Raw genomic sequence first — 17,501 nt, forward strand, 5'->3', positions numbered from 1 at the left:
CAAATTTGGTACTATCAACAGCATGGAAGCTGGGAGAGTTGTAAAGCTGGAGACAAATCAGTGCCCAGTACTTAAAATTAAAACTTGTACTGTAGAGCAAAGAAAAAAACCAACAAAACTTTTAAATTTTTGGTATAATGTTAGAGAACATGGAGTTGCTTACACTAAAGATTAATAAAGCTACCTGGAGGTTATGTATAGGGTAATGTTAACATGATTTTTTTTAAAAAAAAGGGAAGAAAAATGGATAAATACTGGATCTGCTCTCATTTCTGCAATTCTTTTGGGTTTTTTAAAATGTCTGTTCTTCAGTGCTTCCAGCTATCAGATGTTGCTCAAGTTCTGCAGGTAGGCAACCAGCTGAAGGAAACATCCACAGCAATAATTTATCACTGACCATGAAAGCTCCCCGAACAGCTGCAAGAAGGTCCAGCTCTCTAAAGTCTTCCTTTTTCGTCCTTCCACACAACCTTGAGAAGCTCATTTTCATACCAGGAATCAAGTGAGAGCTTTGGGAGTCAGATGAGGTAACAAAAAGTATACTACCAAGGACAAGTACTCAGCTTTATCTTCATGCATCTCACTCCAGTTTATTAAGTTATTCCAGCGATATAGGTATATTCAGAATTTTTCCAGGTATCCAAGCGATTATCTCTTCAAATTGTGCAAATAAGTGGATAAAGATACTTTTGAATAAACTTTTATCTTAAATTTGTTTTTAAATTACAAGATTGGAGAGCTTTTAACAACTTAGGAGCACTAAACTACTTTAGATTGAATTTTAGGATAGATATTTACCTGTAGTGAAAATATTAAGAAATCATGATAGTAAAAACATTCTACTTTAATACTGAATTTTGCTCTGTCCAAAAATTTTTGTCAGTGAAAAGTTCTTCTGTCTTTAGAACTAGACAATTAAGCTTAAGATGTACAGCTATTTTCCACATCTAGCCACTGAAAATATTAACCAGAAGCAAACAAAAAAAATCAACTAATATCAGGTTCTATTCTATGAACAAAGAACCCTGGAATGACATTTCTGAAAGAAGTCTAATGTTAACATTCCTGCAACAGCCCTTACATACAGTAAACTAAGCTAAGCTGCATCTGGAATAAGAAACAGGCAGGCAATATTAATCTACATCTAAAAATATTAATTCCTCTCCGTTCCACTGCACAGAAACCCAACTTTGCCCCACTTGCAACACATGCAGAAATGAGAGAAATGAAGCCTATACAAAACGATTTAGCAAATGAAGATATAATGTTGCTCATGCCTGTCAGTAAAATAAATATAGAAGGCTCAAAAGCAATTAATAACCAGATTTTCTTGTTGGTTTCTCTGGTTCATTGATACTCTCTGTATAGAGATGGTATTTTCTTCGCAATCTTCATCTAAAATCTCCCATGCAATGGAGCTGTGTCAGTCAGATTACTCTTACAGAACTCATGCAAATATTTTAAGGGAGAATATTAAGTGGCTTAACTGTTCAGCTTGATTCTACTGTTAGTTCACACAGTACTTTAATACACAAGTCATGCTACAGCTAAGTTATAGTTTCCTGTCCTCCTGCACCACCAGTTTTCTTGAGTTTAAAAAATTAGATATTTTCTAGACATGGTCCTCAGGGACAGTATCTGTAGTCTTCAGACCCATTACAAGATCTACAGTTTTAAGGAAAAAAAAACAACAACAGAAAAGGGAAAAAATAAAGAAACCCCTTACACAAGCAGAACAAGCACAGCTCTCCAAATATAGAAGCAGAGAGAGGAGGACCACAAAGTTGCTTTGAGATCCAGAAACTTTGCTAGTGAGCCAGGAATTCGTGCACTGCTTTATAAAGTAGGCCCAGCAGCGCTCTCCTTTTCAGGGGCACGGAGGAAGAGGATGAGGAGGAAGGCTCCAGATGGGATATAATTTTGAATTTACTGCAATCACCAGAATGCAAGCCTAATCCCAACCTGCATGTGTTCCTTGTCAGTTTCACAGACACATTCAAATTAATTTATCACTCTTTAAGATCTGAAGTTCAGTAGTTTCCTTTGCAAAACAATTTTCACCTTGTGATAAGGGCTGTTTATGCCACTCACAAATAACTAATTAGTCCAATTGATGCTGACTAAACAAGGTGAGAATTAAGCCAAATCACAGGGGGCCCCATAGGTGCTGTGGCTGAGACATAGATAAGGAAAAACAGCACCTGGCAAGTGGATAATGGTTCTTTGATGCTAATCATACTGTTTGGTGGGATATAGGGGTCATAAGACAGCAGTGGCAGGAGTGCCACTCAGAGCAACAGATTCAGACAATTGACTGAAACTCCTTGCTGTGTCCTGACATGAAAGCATAAGACTGTAAACCAACACCCTCTGTTCTAAAGTTAGTTACATCAATTTAGTGGCTGTAATGAAATCCTTCAGCAGCACTGACAAGTGTCATCATGCACAGCCATGCAGCATGAAGGAATGGAGAACAGAGGGTTGGCACTAGGACATGAAGCCACGCAGAGCACTGAGACTGTAAGAGTGGCAACCCTACATCAGCTTCGGTTGCATAAAATATGGCAGAGTTCAATAAACAATGTAAACACAGTATTTTCTAATTTGACGTTGTGATTTTCCACGCTCCATCAAGTTGGAGCGTGGAAATTCTTGCCTACGACAAGAATTTCTGTTCTAATGACTGTATTTCACAGGTATGAAGCAACAGAGACAAAGCTGGGGCTTTTGACAATAGAGACAGATGAGAATTCTGGAACCTAAAAAGTAACAGAATAAATACAAAATCATAGAATCAATTATTCATGTGTTTCCATTAAGATAATCAGCAATTATATGATAAACAGTGACAGTATTTAAAAATTAGCCTAACTGCTGTTTTTCCAATCATCTTTGACTTTGAAAGGCAACACTCAACTAATACTAGTCATAATTTTGCTATTCTAAACAATAAATCACTTAGCAACTTTTTCACAACAGAAAAAATAAGGAATATGTATCTTCCTTGTTTATTATGTTAATTTGGAATTTGTCTCAAACATATTTCTGTAGCAAAATAAGGTTTCCTTATATGGCACCACAATCTTCAGCAACTCCTCCTTGTTTCCAAGCAGTTTGGCTTTAAATTTCCATTTTGCTTCCCTGTAGGGCTTCATATAGAAACAATCACACCTCCTTATCACTCCTTGCCCCATCAACCAAGTCCACTTTATCTTTCTCCACATCTCCAAGTTACTAATTTTGTCATGGGTCCTCCAAGTGAAAAAGCCTTTCATTTTAGTGGGCCTGGCAGTTGGCATGCCTTTCATTTCCATCTTAAAACCTACTAACCACTTATTTAACATTAAGAAGCTGTCAGTTAACAGTCAGTTTTGAGAGCCTTTGCACTTAACCCTCAGAAATAAACACCCTGAAATAAACCATTAGCACAACCTGCATGTTGACTGCAGACACCTCAAAGCTGAAGTCATGCTTCCACCAGTACCTGTGGAAGTATCAGAACTTACATAAGTGAGCAGAATGAACTGGGCCAAATAAACATGCATTTCATCACTACCACCATTAACTCATCATCAAACAATTTGCAACCCCGTCCAGAGCACTACAGCTGAATGCTAAGTTTTAAAAAAAAAAAAATCACTGGTCCACATCAAAATATGAGAATTGGATTCTTTAATTTGTATCAAGGAACTGAATTAAGACTCCTAGAAAGGTAAACAAATTAATTTTATATTCATAAATAACAAATCAATTTGAATCATCCCAGTGAGCATTGCAGGAACTATAAACCCTTTTAAATTCACTTTGAGCATGCCAGCAAGTCCCTCCGTTGTGACAACTTACAGCCTAGTAAACTCTATTGAATTTTAGATGCAGAGGTTGAACCTATATTGACCTGTAACTGGGAGTGACAGATCTGTTTCCCTGGTTGTTCACATCACACATACACCAAACACTCTGAGACACCCAAATACCACTCCTGACAGGCTTCCACTTTGCTCATCAGATCACTGAAGGCATTCCTAGGATGGTTCAAAGTCTTGTTTTTCCCAATGACATGCCTTGCACCATAAGGCAACTTTCCACTGTAGTGAGAGTCACAACAATCATAAAGGGCACAATCCATTTTTAAACATACTCATATGAACACATACTGTGCATGGAGCAAACAGTGCCCTGCATAGGCCGATACAGAGGCTGACAGGGAAACAGGTACACAGGTCTGCATAGTAAACATCAGTGAAGGAATTGTGCCAAGTGCTGTGCCATAGGAATGGGCCCTAACAGGTGGAAAAGAAGGGCCATACCTCTACTAGGGTGTTTCACGGATAAGCAGCTCATACGAGGAAAGAGCAGTGGGTATCGTCTACCTCAGCTTCAGCAAGGATTTCAACACTGCCTCTCACAACATCCTCATACACAAACTCAGGAAGTGTGGGCTGGATGAGCAGACACTGAAGTGGATTGAGAACTGGCTAAACGGCAGATCCCAGGGGGTTGAAATCAGTGGCAGAGGGTCTAGTTGGAGGCCTGTCACTAAGGGTGCCCCCCAAGGTTCAATACTAGGCCAGTATTGTTTAACTTGTTCACCCATGCCTTGGTTGAGGGGACAGATGCCTCCTCAGCAAGTTCCCTCCTGACATAAAGCTGGGAGGAGTGGCCGATATCCCAGAGGGCTGTGCTGCCCTTCAGAAGGACCTTGACAGGTTGGAGAGATGGGCAGAGAAGAACTGTCTGAAAGTCAACAAGGGTAAGTACAAGGTCCTGCACCTGTAGAAGAATAACCCCAGGCATAAGCACAGGCTGGGGGCCAACCTGCTGGAAAGCAGCTCTGTGGAGAAGGATGTGGGGGTCTTGGTGGACAACAAGCTGTCCATGAGCCAGCAACGAGGTCTTGTAGCCAAGAAGGCCAATGGTATCCCGGGGTGCATTAGCAAGAGCATTGCCACCAGGTCAAGGGAGCTCATCCTGCCCCTCTACTCAGCCCTGGTGAAGCCTCACCTGGAGTGCTGTGTCCAGTTCTGGGCTCCTCAGGACAAAAAAGAGACATGGAACTCCTGGGGTGGGTCCAGAATAGAACTACAAAGATGATGAGAGGAACTGGAGCGTCTCTTGTAAGGACAGACTGAGGGAGCTGGGCCTGTTCAGCCTTGAGAAGAGAGGACTGAGAGGGGACCTCATGAATGTATTCAAGTATTTGAAGGGAGGCTGCCAAGAGAATGGATCCAGGCTCTTCTTGGTGGTGCTGAGCAATAGGTCAAGAGGTAATGTGCAGAAACTGATGGACAGGAAGTTCCACCTAAATATTTTTTACTGTGTGGATGACCATGCACTGGAACAGATTGCCCAGACAGGTTTTGGAGTCTCCCTCACTGGAGATATTTAAGAACCACTTGGATGCAGTCCTGTGCCATATGCTCTAGGATGGCTCTACTTTAGCAGGGAGGTGTGACCAGATGACCCACTGTGGTGCCTTCCAACTTGACCCATTTTGTGATTATGTGATTCTGTGAACATGACTGTTCCCAAAACACAAGGGCTGTATCAGTACTATCATTGGGTATTGCTACTGAAATAATGCAAAGAAACATTTCTCCACTGACAGCTCATGTGTTTGCTTTGATTGTGCTGATAAAGACAAGTACAATGTGGTAATTGTACTAGAACTAGATTAGCAATCACTTTGCAAACAATATTTCAAAATTTAAGCTATACTTAAGAAAGGCACATACTTCAGTTTTAACCTCAAGATAGGTGTCACTCCTTTACTCAGACAAAAACAAAAAAATCATGTCTCAGGAAACTGCTTAGCATTTTGACAAACTGAGCAACAAAATGGATACCATATAGTTTGTGCAGAAGTGTTAGCTCAAATGCCTGTGTGATAGATAAATCTGGAATTTTCTTACTTATTTCACATGGAATTGAATTGCTTACATTAGAGGCTTATACTTAATAACTCAATAAAAACATTCAGCAATAAATGCCTGCTACTAGTCAGGAAGCACCTCATCAAAGACCAGGAATCAGTGCTTGTTAAGAGTCAGTTATTTCAGCATGACCTTTTTTTATGAGCAGGAACAATTTTCCTTACACAGTACTTGAATGAACTGGTAGAGTTCAAAGCATTCAACACCTATGTGTGAACCAAGAACTAGAAAAGCCTCCCTCACCCACTCCTTTCCACAAATATCAGTACAAGCCCTAGAGCTATTCTGTTCATGAAATGAACAGTGGTCAAAACTAAGTAGGTTCATTAGTTAGCTACAGAATGCTTGTATTGCAAAGTCAGTTTTAAATAAAGCTGTATTTAAAAACATTATATAGCCTATGCTAAACACAACACACTCTTGCAAAATCAGAGCAGTTAGGTGCTCACATGTTTATGTCCAAAAGAGGTTTAACTGAAGCATCAAATACTAATCCATATAGCAGAAACTGCCATTTTCCACTACTAAAAGATTTTGTGTTTAGAAACAGAATATGCAGTATGATACATGAGTCCATAACCTCATCAATAGAATGCCATGAGCAGGAAGTACTAATACCATCCTTCATTGCAAAAATGTTTCCAGTGTTTATAAGCAAATAAAGAGGAACAGTTCTTCAAGAATATGAACAGCATATATGTAAGATAAAATAATTTAGGGTTGTCTCAATCAGCAAAGTCTTGACTTTGACAAAAACAATAGTCAGTGGCAGAAGTACCAACACAAAAAGACAAGCAAGACGGTGGAACAGAAGGCAATCTTTACAAGATCTAGATTTCGATCCTATCTGTTAAGGCTGACTTAGTGCAAGGGATTTGAGGAGTACCATGTCCATCTCTGAGCACTCAAGAGCAGCAGTATTCTTTAAATCTAGGATTTAAGGTTGTTACTAAGGAGCAGAAGAGAAGGACTCTTTAAATATATTTTCATGGTAAGTAAAATTGTTCTTTGAAAGAACAATTGGGGAAAAGCAGATTGTCTTTCTTTGTCTGAGAACTCTATTTTAGAATAATACTAACTCTCAAATCCTGCCAATAATAAAAGTAAATGGAATATGTTAAAGGCCCCTACAACACTTCATCAATCCATCCCAGTAACAGAACTATTCTAGCTTTTGTTGCAACCTGATTTTAAAAACTATAATTAACGTGGACAAAAGTGGAAGATTTTTTTAAAATATCTATGTTACATTTAAGGTCACCAAATACATAATTATCAGTAAAAACTACTTCAGATCTTGAGTGGCCCATCAGGATCCATTGTAAGAAACACAGGCAGCACTTGCATTCAGATGTGAGGTAAATCACAGAATCTAGCATTAAGTGCTCATGTTTCACAGAACTCAACCAAAAAGGATCATTATTTAATAATGTGCTTCAGCACTGGTGTCTTTTTCCTGAAAACTTCTCAAAGATCCTGAGAGTTTAACTATCATACACAGCTAGACATGCTGCCATCTGAGCTGTGCAGTGCTTCTGAAGAACCATGACTACCTTGGACTCAAATCAGCAGGATACCACCTATTCCCAAGCACTGTCAATCATTTCCTCGTAGAAACTCAGTTCCTCCCTATGCAGAGAGCTCTGGATGCCTGGGCAATTGGCTTGCTAAAGCAAAGGAGTTCCTTTTATGTTTTGTAAAAAGGACAAGAACAAATATTGACATGGAAGGGATGTCTACTCAGATGTTAAAAGAGCACTTGGAAATCCTTATCCAGAAGCTGAAACTAAGTTAATCCAAGAGAAATGTTCCTAATTGCAGGTTAACTCCTTTAGTCACACAGTGAAAAATATTACTAGTGCAAAAGCACAGGTGTTCCAGTTTCAAAGACAATCACTGAAATAGTTGCCTAGGACCTCAGTTTACTGCATGCAATCATTTGACAACAGAGCTGTACAATATACATTATTCTGCATGCTTATTTTTGTTGGTATGAAAAACACTTCATACCTAAGAAGATTGACATGGCTGCATACACCACAGTAAGTCATGTGTTGGAGAAAACAGTTTTGTCCAATATCACGCAGTACATTCTTTTAGCCTTTTGTATAGACAAGCCATGGTTAGCACTCCGTTGGAAATGAACAGGTGTAAGAAGTAGGAATTGTGAGAATACATTTCAAAGATGATTTATTTCATGAACACTTCACTGAAAAGTATTGACCATTTAAAGCTCATTCTTCAGTTTTTAAAACCCAAGGAGGATCTCAACATATGCCCCCTTACAAGAAGAGCTTCAAGACTAACTATTGATCCGAGACTAGAATATACTATTTACTGAATAAGTAATTTAAAAGCATTTTAGAAACCCAAATTTTAAACCCTGGCAATATTACCCATAATGGTTTGGTTTGAATTTTTTTGTTTGTTTGGGATTTTGTTTTGTTTTCCATTTTTGGGGGGGGGGGCGGTTTGTTTGTTGTTTGAGGGTTTTTTTAAACTATTAAATACACTATAGAAAGGTGTAAACCCTCTATTTCTCAATAAGCTGAGACTCAACCTAGTGGACAGTCTTAAAAAAACCTTTCCAAACTTGAGCTTCAAAACTGAGCGCAAACTTGAACAGGGATAGCTCTGAGTCTGGATCTTTTCGAACACTCCCATGAGAATAAATAGACACTGCTGCAGTAAAAGGTAGGTCTACCCTATCTCTAATGGCACTTCCCTTGTGCATGTCCCTGTATTTGCAGTCAGCTGGGTTACAGTATTGGATTGGCTCACTGCACAAACATTGGTGCTGCAACAGACAACTGGAAAAAGCAGTCCCTGTCTTCTGTGGTTCCCACTGTTTGGTGGCTCCATGAAAACTTAAAAATCAAGATGTTGGCAAAGAGTACTGCCACAAAGATCAACAAAACAGTGCCTGTGAATCATCTGTATGTAGGTGGAGGAAGAAGAAAAATCTGAGAGGAACTATGTATTTCAAGTTCTTCCCTCTTTATTCAGGTAAAAGCTATTAGACAAAACAAGTGATGCAGACTGCTTAAGTTGGATAACTTGCTATCTGTAGCTTAAAAAAAAAATATCATGACTAGTTACTGGAAATGTCAATATATGCTTGTATCTGGCAATCCAGCATATCTATTGCATGTTTAAACACTGTCTCCCTAGACTAATTTATTACTGGCATTCACCACTACTTGCCACCAAAGAAGCATGTCAGAACATAGTATGTTGCCAGAAGCATGTCTGTGATGCAATTCCAGAAAATCAATACAGTGTAGAAACACAGTTCCATTACTTTGCAGAATGGAGCAATATCACCTCTGTGTAGATACAACAGAGTCCATGGTGCAAAGTCCCATGTGGAATAAAACCACAGCTCCCTCTAGCCTTTTCTCCCCTCTAATCTCCCTGTCCTGAACACTAATTTTGGCGGATCTCACATGGCCAAGCCTTGGAAAATATAAAAAACTTGGAACAGAATGGGGAAAAGAAGCCTACCATCAAAAGTGGATCTAAAAGAAGATTTTTATAATGCAGTGCTTTCACACCCATTGCACCTTAGCTTTAAGACAGAATATATCTGAAAAAGCCTTGCAGGGAGAACAGCACAAAAACCCCAAACGAGAAAGCATGCTCTTCCAAATTTTTTTATAGAAAGCTTTCACCTAAGTAGGGCTTTTAAATGCATGTTTCAACATAACGTGGTATTTTTGAAATAGAAAAAAAAGAAGACATGAACTCTGATTTTTGTTTTTACTTCAAATAATACAGAATATCTTGTCTCTTTGCTCATTATTACAGTTACCTGTTACTAACACTATAACCAAGGCACATGGGGAAGCCTTAGATTTCCCTCAAGTGCAGGACTCTCTCAGATATAAAGTGCACATTGTTAAAACACAGGTACTTTTACATATAATTATGTGAGTTCCATTCCAGATTTGGGTATCTCTACACCACACTCACTTCCTTGCTAAGCACCTCTAAGCAAGAAACTTTAAAGTTCCGAACTAGAAGAGAACATTGGTTCCTGGTAATAACTTTAGGCCTCAACAGCTTCAAACACAGGTATCTAAAGAGTAGATATGGTATCTAAAGAGTAGATATGGTATTTAAAGGGTGATATGGTTTCAAGCTGGCTCACTGCCAAGTCTCCAAACCTTACCAAGAACTAAGTCCTAATCTGTATGAAATATCTGTATTGTTTAGATGGTCACTGATCTGGAGTACTCTGAAAAACCATAGTCTCAACTGAAATGTTGTCCCAGGCACCTATACTAATGAGACATTACTAGTAAATTAGTTTTATATCATAAGATAATGCTCTTCTTTGTAGTATACTAATGCACAGACACAGATTTAGAAAGCAGTGATTTAAAGACTGATCAGCTAAGAGCTTTAAATCAACTTACAGTTTTAAGAGACAATCATAAAGAATAAATGTTTTGCAAAAAAGTTCCCATAAAAGTGACATCTAAAGTCTACTTAAAACTTTAACTAACTAGCAACCAGAAACACTCTAATGCTAATTAAGTGTCATTGCCTCTCCTGATTAGAAGCCCTGTTACAGAATTTCAAGCTATTGTGATCTCTATGGCTTCAAGACTATGTATTTCCTCAGCTATTGGTTTGACATCTGGTTACAAGTCCTGCAAAGATAATAATAACTGTGGTAGGGCAAGCACTGTTTGGAAGAGACAAATCACAAGAACACGTGCACAAAGCTTATATCTAATGCTTACCTTGAGACACTGAGAAAAAAAATCATCTCAACATGATGAATTGGAAGGACTTAAATGCTTATTTTCAGCAGAACTAGGATTTTACCCAAAGAGTTGGTATACATAATCTTAATAACGTACAGAAATGCTGAAACAGACCAACTGCAACCTTAAGGCATAATACCTTCACTAAATCAGCACAGAAGTTATCCCCCATGGTGCTGAGGACACTCATTAATATGTTGCCAGGCCTGAAGATCTGGTTTAGATTTCTCACGTTTATTTTGCAGTCATAAAACCTCTGTGACAGAAGATAATTTAAGCATGGTAGAGGTCTCCACACAATGTTGCCTAAAAAGTAGTTTATGAACCATTTCAAGCTGATTTACACACGGTCTATCTGTCATGGTATTTATATGGTACTAATTCTTTTCAGATGATCACGTTTTGTGGGTGTTATCTGAGTATTTGTTACACTCTCCACACTGCTACAGAAGACAGCATAAACTACTTTGCTGCTGTTGCTTTCACACAATAAGCACCTCATTTTACCTGAGACAGCAAGATGGCCAGGAATTGCAGCAACGCTGAACTACTGCCAAGAAGCTACACCTGCTCTACTGTCTGCAATATTTCTGTGTCAGAGAAGCACAGCTGATGCAAGTGTTGCTAAGATAAAGTTTGGGGAAAGCTACCATTAAGTCTTGTGGGAGAAAAACATGTTGAAGAACCTGAGTCTGGTCAAATTGAACAGTCAACAAAGCTTCTGGCTCCTAACAGCTTTGTAGTGTTCATGTCTCGTTACCCAGCTACAGAAAGAAAACTGAAACATTTCAGGGCCAGACTGTAGTTTGGAAATACCTATAAAAGCAAGTTAACAGGCAACAAACCAAAACCAATTTCCACACAAGGACTTGTCTATCTCATGTGTTCAAAGAGTATAAATTTTCACATATTTCTAGAATTTAAAATTTCAAGTGGGCTTTGCAAGAATCATGACGTCCTACAGTTTAGAGTTCACATGATCTCTCAATTCCTCTACTCCTATAGCATCCTCTCTTCAAAATGGGACCCTGGATCCTGAGTGCTTTAAAGAAATGCATTTGACTAACTCCACATCCTTCAAATAAAGTAACAGCTAGGAGTGGATTAAACAGCCACAGACTTCCAAAAATCAAAATACTTATTTCTAGGCAACCGCAACACTCATAAGTATACCCTAAAATACTAATCTTCCACAATATTCTCTAGCCAACTTAAGAACCCTAGTATTCTAATTCTGTCATCTCCAGTATATTATATATGACACATATCATAACCACCTTTATGAAGATAACATACTAAATATAGCCCAACAAAACTGAAAAGATTAAGTCAAGTCTTTACAAAAACACCTTGATTAACATGACATGACAGAGATGAGTATATCTTACAGAAGCTTTTACCTTGTAATTCCTTATAATTCAGCACGAGTGAAAGGAAAAGGTAATAACATAAATTTAGATATTTGTCCACAGCACAGAAGGCCATAAAGAAAAGCAGTTATGGAGAGATTACCCACTAATAAATCAGAAATTAACCCTGGAGATTATGTTTAAGAGGACACCAACTTCTCATCCCTACCAGAATTCACAGCTGTTCAGCTTCCTCACTGTGTCTAGCAAGAAGTGTATTCATTCCAGCATAAGCAATGATTGCATCATAGTCTACTAACGCAAATCTCTACCTCCCCTGCCCAGAGCTTGAAGTACAAGCAGTATCAATGACCAGAAAAATATGGCAATGGGTCCCAACTGAAGCTCAGAGCATGGTGTTAAAAATACCAAGGTTGTGGGTTCAATCCCCACACTGGCCATTCACATAAGAGTTGGACTCAGTGATCCTCATGGGTCCTTTCCAACTCAGAATAATCACTAGTCACTACCTGGTCAATGTATATAACAGCCTAGGCTACCAGTATACATCTTGGGTATATTTACTTTAGAGCTGTTTCTAGAGGATTGTTAATGTAATCAAAGCTCTGCTCAAAGAAGACTGTACTACACTGATAAATTCTTCATCACTCAACACAGAGAATACAGGAGAGACATGTTATGAACTAGGACAGAACATACTGAGGTCCTCTTATTTACACCTATGTCTTCCTATTAAAGAACACTATATTCTCCGTGGTCAACCCAACAAAAGGGTGTCCACAATGGTTATATCACTCAACAGTGACTATCAGTAAGAAATTGTGTTTATGCAACAAGGAGAATGAACTAGAAGAGGTGAGACAGACTGGCAAGTAGAGAAGCAAGAGTGGACATCTGGCCTATACAATCCCTAGGCTTGATTCACTTACCTTCTCCTGTGAGATGAGAGACACACACAGAGGGTACAGCAGCAAGGAGAATGCCTCCTGAACTGCTCTGGAGACCATTTCTCTAGTTTCAAGTTTCTCAAAAAAAATATTTAATAGCAGTACTGGCCCAGTGCCCAGTCACTCACCAGTTGGTATCCACATACACAGTGCATAATTACCTGGCTTGCCTGATGGTATTCAATGTGCCAGTCTGAACTACTGGCAGAACAGTGAATTCTTCAACATAACAAATGAGATTAAGAAAGCCACTGTTGGTTTGGCAAGCTAACTCCCCTCCCCCATCTCAAGTTTTCTGTGTTCTGACCATTGGAATAGGTAAACTCTCCTCCAGCATGTATTACAAGATGACTGCAAAAGCTTACACAGCATAGCAGTACCCATTAAATACTGAATATAATACACAGACCCTTGTGCGGCACTAGTTCAGGAATTACCAACCATTTTGCAACTTGCTTCTAGAGCACTCAATTTTTAAACCTTAGTAGAGTATCATAAGACTGTTTTTACTACCGCAGAATTAAGAGTCCAGTCTAGAAATACTCTGACATCCATGGGCAACTGCATTGAGAAATTAATACAAAATAGCTACTGAATCAAGACCTCTGCTCTGAACAGTAGCAAAGGTCTGATACTTAACCAGACATCCAGAGTAGGTGTTGGCCCTATCTTGGGTGTGCTCACTCACAGAGAGCAGGAAGCTTATCAGTAATATACCTACATTTCTGGGTTTGTCCACTCTGTTAGAAAATGGTCTGCAAAGGAATTCTATATTGCAATACCCGATGTGTACTGTCTAAAGAGTCTCAAAAATCTTTACTAGCAAATATTGTCTTCTTGACCTCAATGTGCCAAGATACTTACTCAAATCATCACACCAACTGCAGTGTTTAAGATTATTTCAACTCTCTACAGATACAGCTTTGTACTGTTTGTTAAGAAGCAATGACACTAAAACACCAGTAGCATCGGAGTTCTCAAGAATGGATGTTTACTCCTCTTCAACAGCTCCCCAGATGCATATGATAGACTTAACTGAAATATCTACAAACACAGTACTGATATTAAATAAATGAGAGGGTTTCCATTATTTTAATTTTAAAAGCTACACAGACCTGTGACTGCCCAGCAGTCATATATATCCCAAAATATTACAATATTATTTAGCTTTTCAGCAGCTTTTCGTAACACACCACTTTCTTAGATATGTAGATAGCTGCAAGTTTGGTTTATTCTGTTTGGATTTTTTTTTTAATAGAAGGAGAGATATCAGAAAAATAAAGTAGCCTAAGGAATCATTCCTTCCTACATCTTGTAGTGTGAACCCAAGTGACTAGGGCAGAGACAAGGATGCAGCTGTTATCACCACACATTCAAGGAAGTTAATAAATTGAAGAATCCAATTGTCCTAAATGGCTAGAGGAAAGAGACACCTGTAACTTCCATAGTAATACATTAATTTCACATTTGAATTCCTAAGTGAACAAAATACAAAGGACATGATTTGTAACTTTTGTAGACTTTGAACTATTGTCATGAAGTCTCATAAAAATAGCATCTTGTTAATGCATTAAAAATCTGCCTCCACCTTGCAGTTTGCCAAATCACACCAGGTTTCTGTTGCTTTTGAACATGGATGAGTTACCATTCCACTATCAGACAAGCCCCGTAGCAAGGACTATTTTTTCATCTCATTACACAAATTCGTAACAATACCACTGTGGAAAGTTTTCACAGGTATCTTTTGTCTTTTTTTATCTACTAATTTAGATAATATCTGACTAATTTTACCGATTTTATTCCTTCTCATTTCCTTAAAACCTTAAGTGGATGCACCATTTTACTAGGGGACCTGCTGTAAAGCCTATTTACTTAGAGCCTCTTCAATTTATTGGGAAATTCACATGTTGTTTGATATCCTCTGAAGACTCCAGAAGAGTTAAAGCGAGCTTTCGCTGTTCTGGAATTTCACCTTAGCACGCCGAGTTTAAAGCACTCGTTTTCAGGACTGACCATCCCTTAACGACCCAGGAAAGGTCCTCAAGGTGGGGGAACTGGAAGCCGAGACGGCTCTTCCAGCGATCCGAAGTGGCTACGGCGGAGGCGAGCCTCTGCGGATCGCGATACGCCCCTCACAGATAGCACCGCTTTCCCTTCACCGGGCTGATGCACAGCACAGATTGCATCAGGATTCCTGCCGCTGGCGCACCCCTCCAGCGAGACCGTTCGCCTCCGTGCGCATCCAGCAGCGCCCGCTTGCACCTCCAGCGCTCGGTGGGCAGCGGCCCCCACCCCCGCATCAGCGCGGCTGCACCCGCGACATCCTTACCCCATGGCGGCCGGCGGCGCCTTGCACCGGCGGTGCCGCGTCCCCGGGGCGCTCCTCGCCTCGCCGGCAGCTCCGCAGCCCCGTGGCGGCGGGGACGCTGCGCTGGGCTCGCCGCAGCTGCCGGGGGCCGAGCGGGGCCGCCCGCACCCTACGGAGCGCCCCCCGCGGGCCGGGCTCCCATGGCCGCCGGCCCCGCCGGGCGCCCGCAGGCAGCGGCTCCGGCCCCCGGGCAGGCGGCAGCGGCGGCTTCGGGGGCGGACGGGTCCCCTCCTGCGGGCGGACGGGGAGGCGCTCGCCTTCTCTGCGAGGAGCTGGCGGGGGCTGCGGCGCTTCTGGCCGGGACGTGCGCGGCCGCCAGAGGCTCCGTGTGCCTCAGAGGCGGAGCGGGATGGGGCAGGCGGTGCACGCAAAGCTCCACGCCGCCGCTCCCCCTAGCACCGCCGCCAGCAGCGCGGCGGACACGGATGCATTCTCCGGAGGAGGCAGAGCGAGCCGTGGCACCGGCGCTGGCATTTGACTCCCGGCGTGAGGCCGCTACCGGCGGGCTGCGGCCGCGCGTCGCCCGCGGGCACCGGGGCGCCGCGCTTCCCGATCCACCCGCCTGCCCACCCCCGGCTGCGGAGATGCGGGGCGCCGCTCCTCCTTCTCACGACGGCGGGCCCGCTCCTCGCCGTCACGCCTTCTTCTGCGGCGGGCAGGAGAACATCGTCCTGGGCCGCGGCGGATCGGTCACTGACGGCGGACGGCGGGAGGGGCTGCCCCCGCCGAGCCCGCGCGGCTCTGCGGCGGGGCCGCGGGCTCAGCCCCGCCGGTGGGACGGAGGGAGGGAGGGAGGGAGGGAGGGAGGGAATGAGGGAGCGACGCCGCGTCAGGCGGTGCCCGGCTGCTCCGGCGCCACCGGGCCGCTGCCTCTGCCCGCTCGCATCCCCCGCCTCCGCCTCACACCTCCGCCACCGCCCGCCCGTCCCCTCGCGGTGGGCAGGCGCAGCCGCCGCGTGCAGCCCGCTGCTCCGTCCCGCTCCTCCTTGCCGGGGTAAGGAAAGGGGAGGGCAGAGCCGAGCCGAGCCGAGCCGCGCCCTGCCCTACAGCCCCGCGGCGCACGCGGCCACCTCGCTGCTGCCCGCGGCGGCACCTGCCCGCTCTGCCTCCATCCTCCCCCCGGCCGGCTTTAAATAGAACACGTCACCGCGCGCCCCTACGCACCGACGTCACGGCCCGCTCCGGGCACTGACGTCACCGGGGTGCGGAGGATGATGTCAGAGCGGTCCGCGCGGCCGGAAACGCTACTATAATAGGGCAGGGCGGCGGGGGGAGGGGGCGGTGCGCGAGCCGCCCCCTCCCGCCCTCGGGCCCTGCGGCGCCGTCTCCATGGCAACGCTGCGCCCGCCGGCCCGTCGGGGACAGCCCGTGCTGGGGGAGCGGCCGCTGTGGCGGGGCCCGCTCCGGAGCGCGTCTGCGGCAGCTCCCCAGCCCCCTGCCCTCGGGGAGCGAAGGGCAGAGCTCTCCACTTCGAAGGCGGCAAGTTCCCTGTCAAACATGCGTCCCTCTGATCTGCGGACGCTTCGCACCCTACGGCGTTACCGGATAAACGGGAGAGAAACGCGGCAGCCATTCTAAAATTGTCCCCGCAAAAAATTGTAGGTTACAGCACGTCCGTGCTGGTACTACCGCAAAGGAAGGGCCAGCACTGTGAGCGTGGTAGGACTACAATATCTAGCTCAGTTCTTCAACGGTGCAATGCAAGCAGCATGTATTGCTGCTTCTGATCCATCAGAGTAGCCCAAGCTCCATCACCACACAGTACTTATATGTATATACACTTCATCTTAGGTTCTGCAAATACTTCTAGTAACTCTCCGAGATTCCCTGAATTTATAAACATTAGGTCTAACTGCTCCAAGACAATGCCGATGGCATTGGAGTACTCCACAAGGAACATGCTCTTTGCTCTTTGCTAGGGTGAATTTCAGTATTTTCATGGTATTTTCCTATTTAAATGATGTAGCCACCAGAGGCACATTAAACTACAATGAGCATGAGAGGGAGATAGTAATACAATGCTAGGTGCCAATCCCCACATAAAAACGGCAGAACACCCAAGTTTTACCAATGTATGTTATGGGATTGTAAAGCATGACAAAACCAACCACAGG

The 17,501-nt window shown here is 42.8% G+C and overlaps 1 protein-coding gene across 3 annotated transcripts in view; it reads right to left on the reverse strand.

Moving 5' to 3' along the window:
• HOMER1 (homer scaffold protein 1) overlaps positions 1–16,566 on the reverse strand; it is an 88,068-nt gene extending 71,502 nt beyond the window's left edge. For 2 of the 3 annotated variants that reach the window (XR_007904629.1, XM_051788112.1), the window contains exon 1: positions 15,349–15,479. Coding sequence is in view for 1 of the 3 variants with exons in the window: in XM_051788112.1 (XP_051644072.1) it covers positions 15,349–15,353 (5 nt within the window). In the remaining 2 variants the exon portion in view is untranslated. Of the gene's footprint in view, positions 1–15,348; positions 15,480–16,551 lie in introns of those variants that run through there. The other variant, XM_051788111.1, reaches the window with a different exon arrangement.
• Positions 16,567–17,501: the final 935 nt, after the last annotated feature.

Source organism: Manacus candei, unplaced genomic scaffold (assembly GCF_025592945.1).
Source record: "Manacus candei isolate 608988 ecotype Guabito, Panama unplaced genomic scaffold, ASM2559294v1 h1tg000024l, whole genome shotgun sequence".
Classification (NCBI taxonomy): domain Eukaryota; kingdom Metazoa; phylum Chordata; class Aves; order Passeriformes; family Pipridae; genus Manacus; species Manacus candei.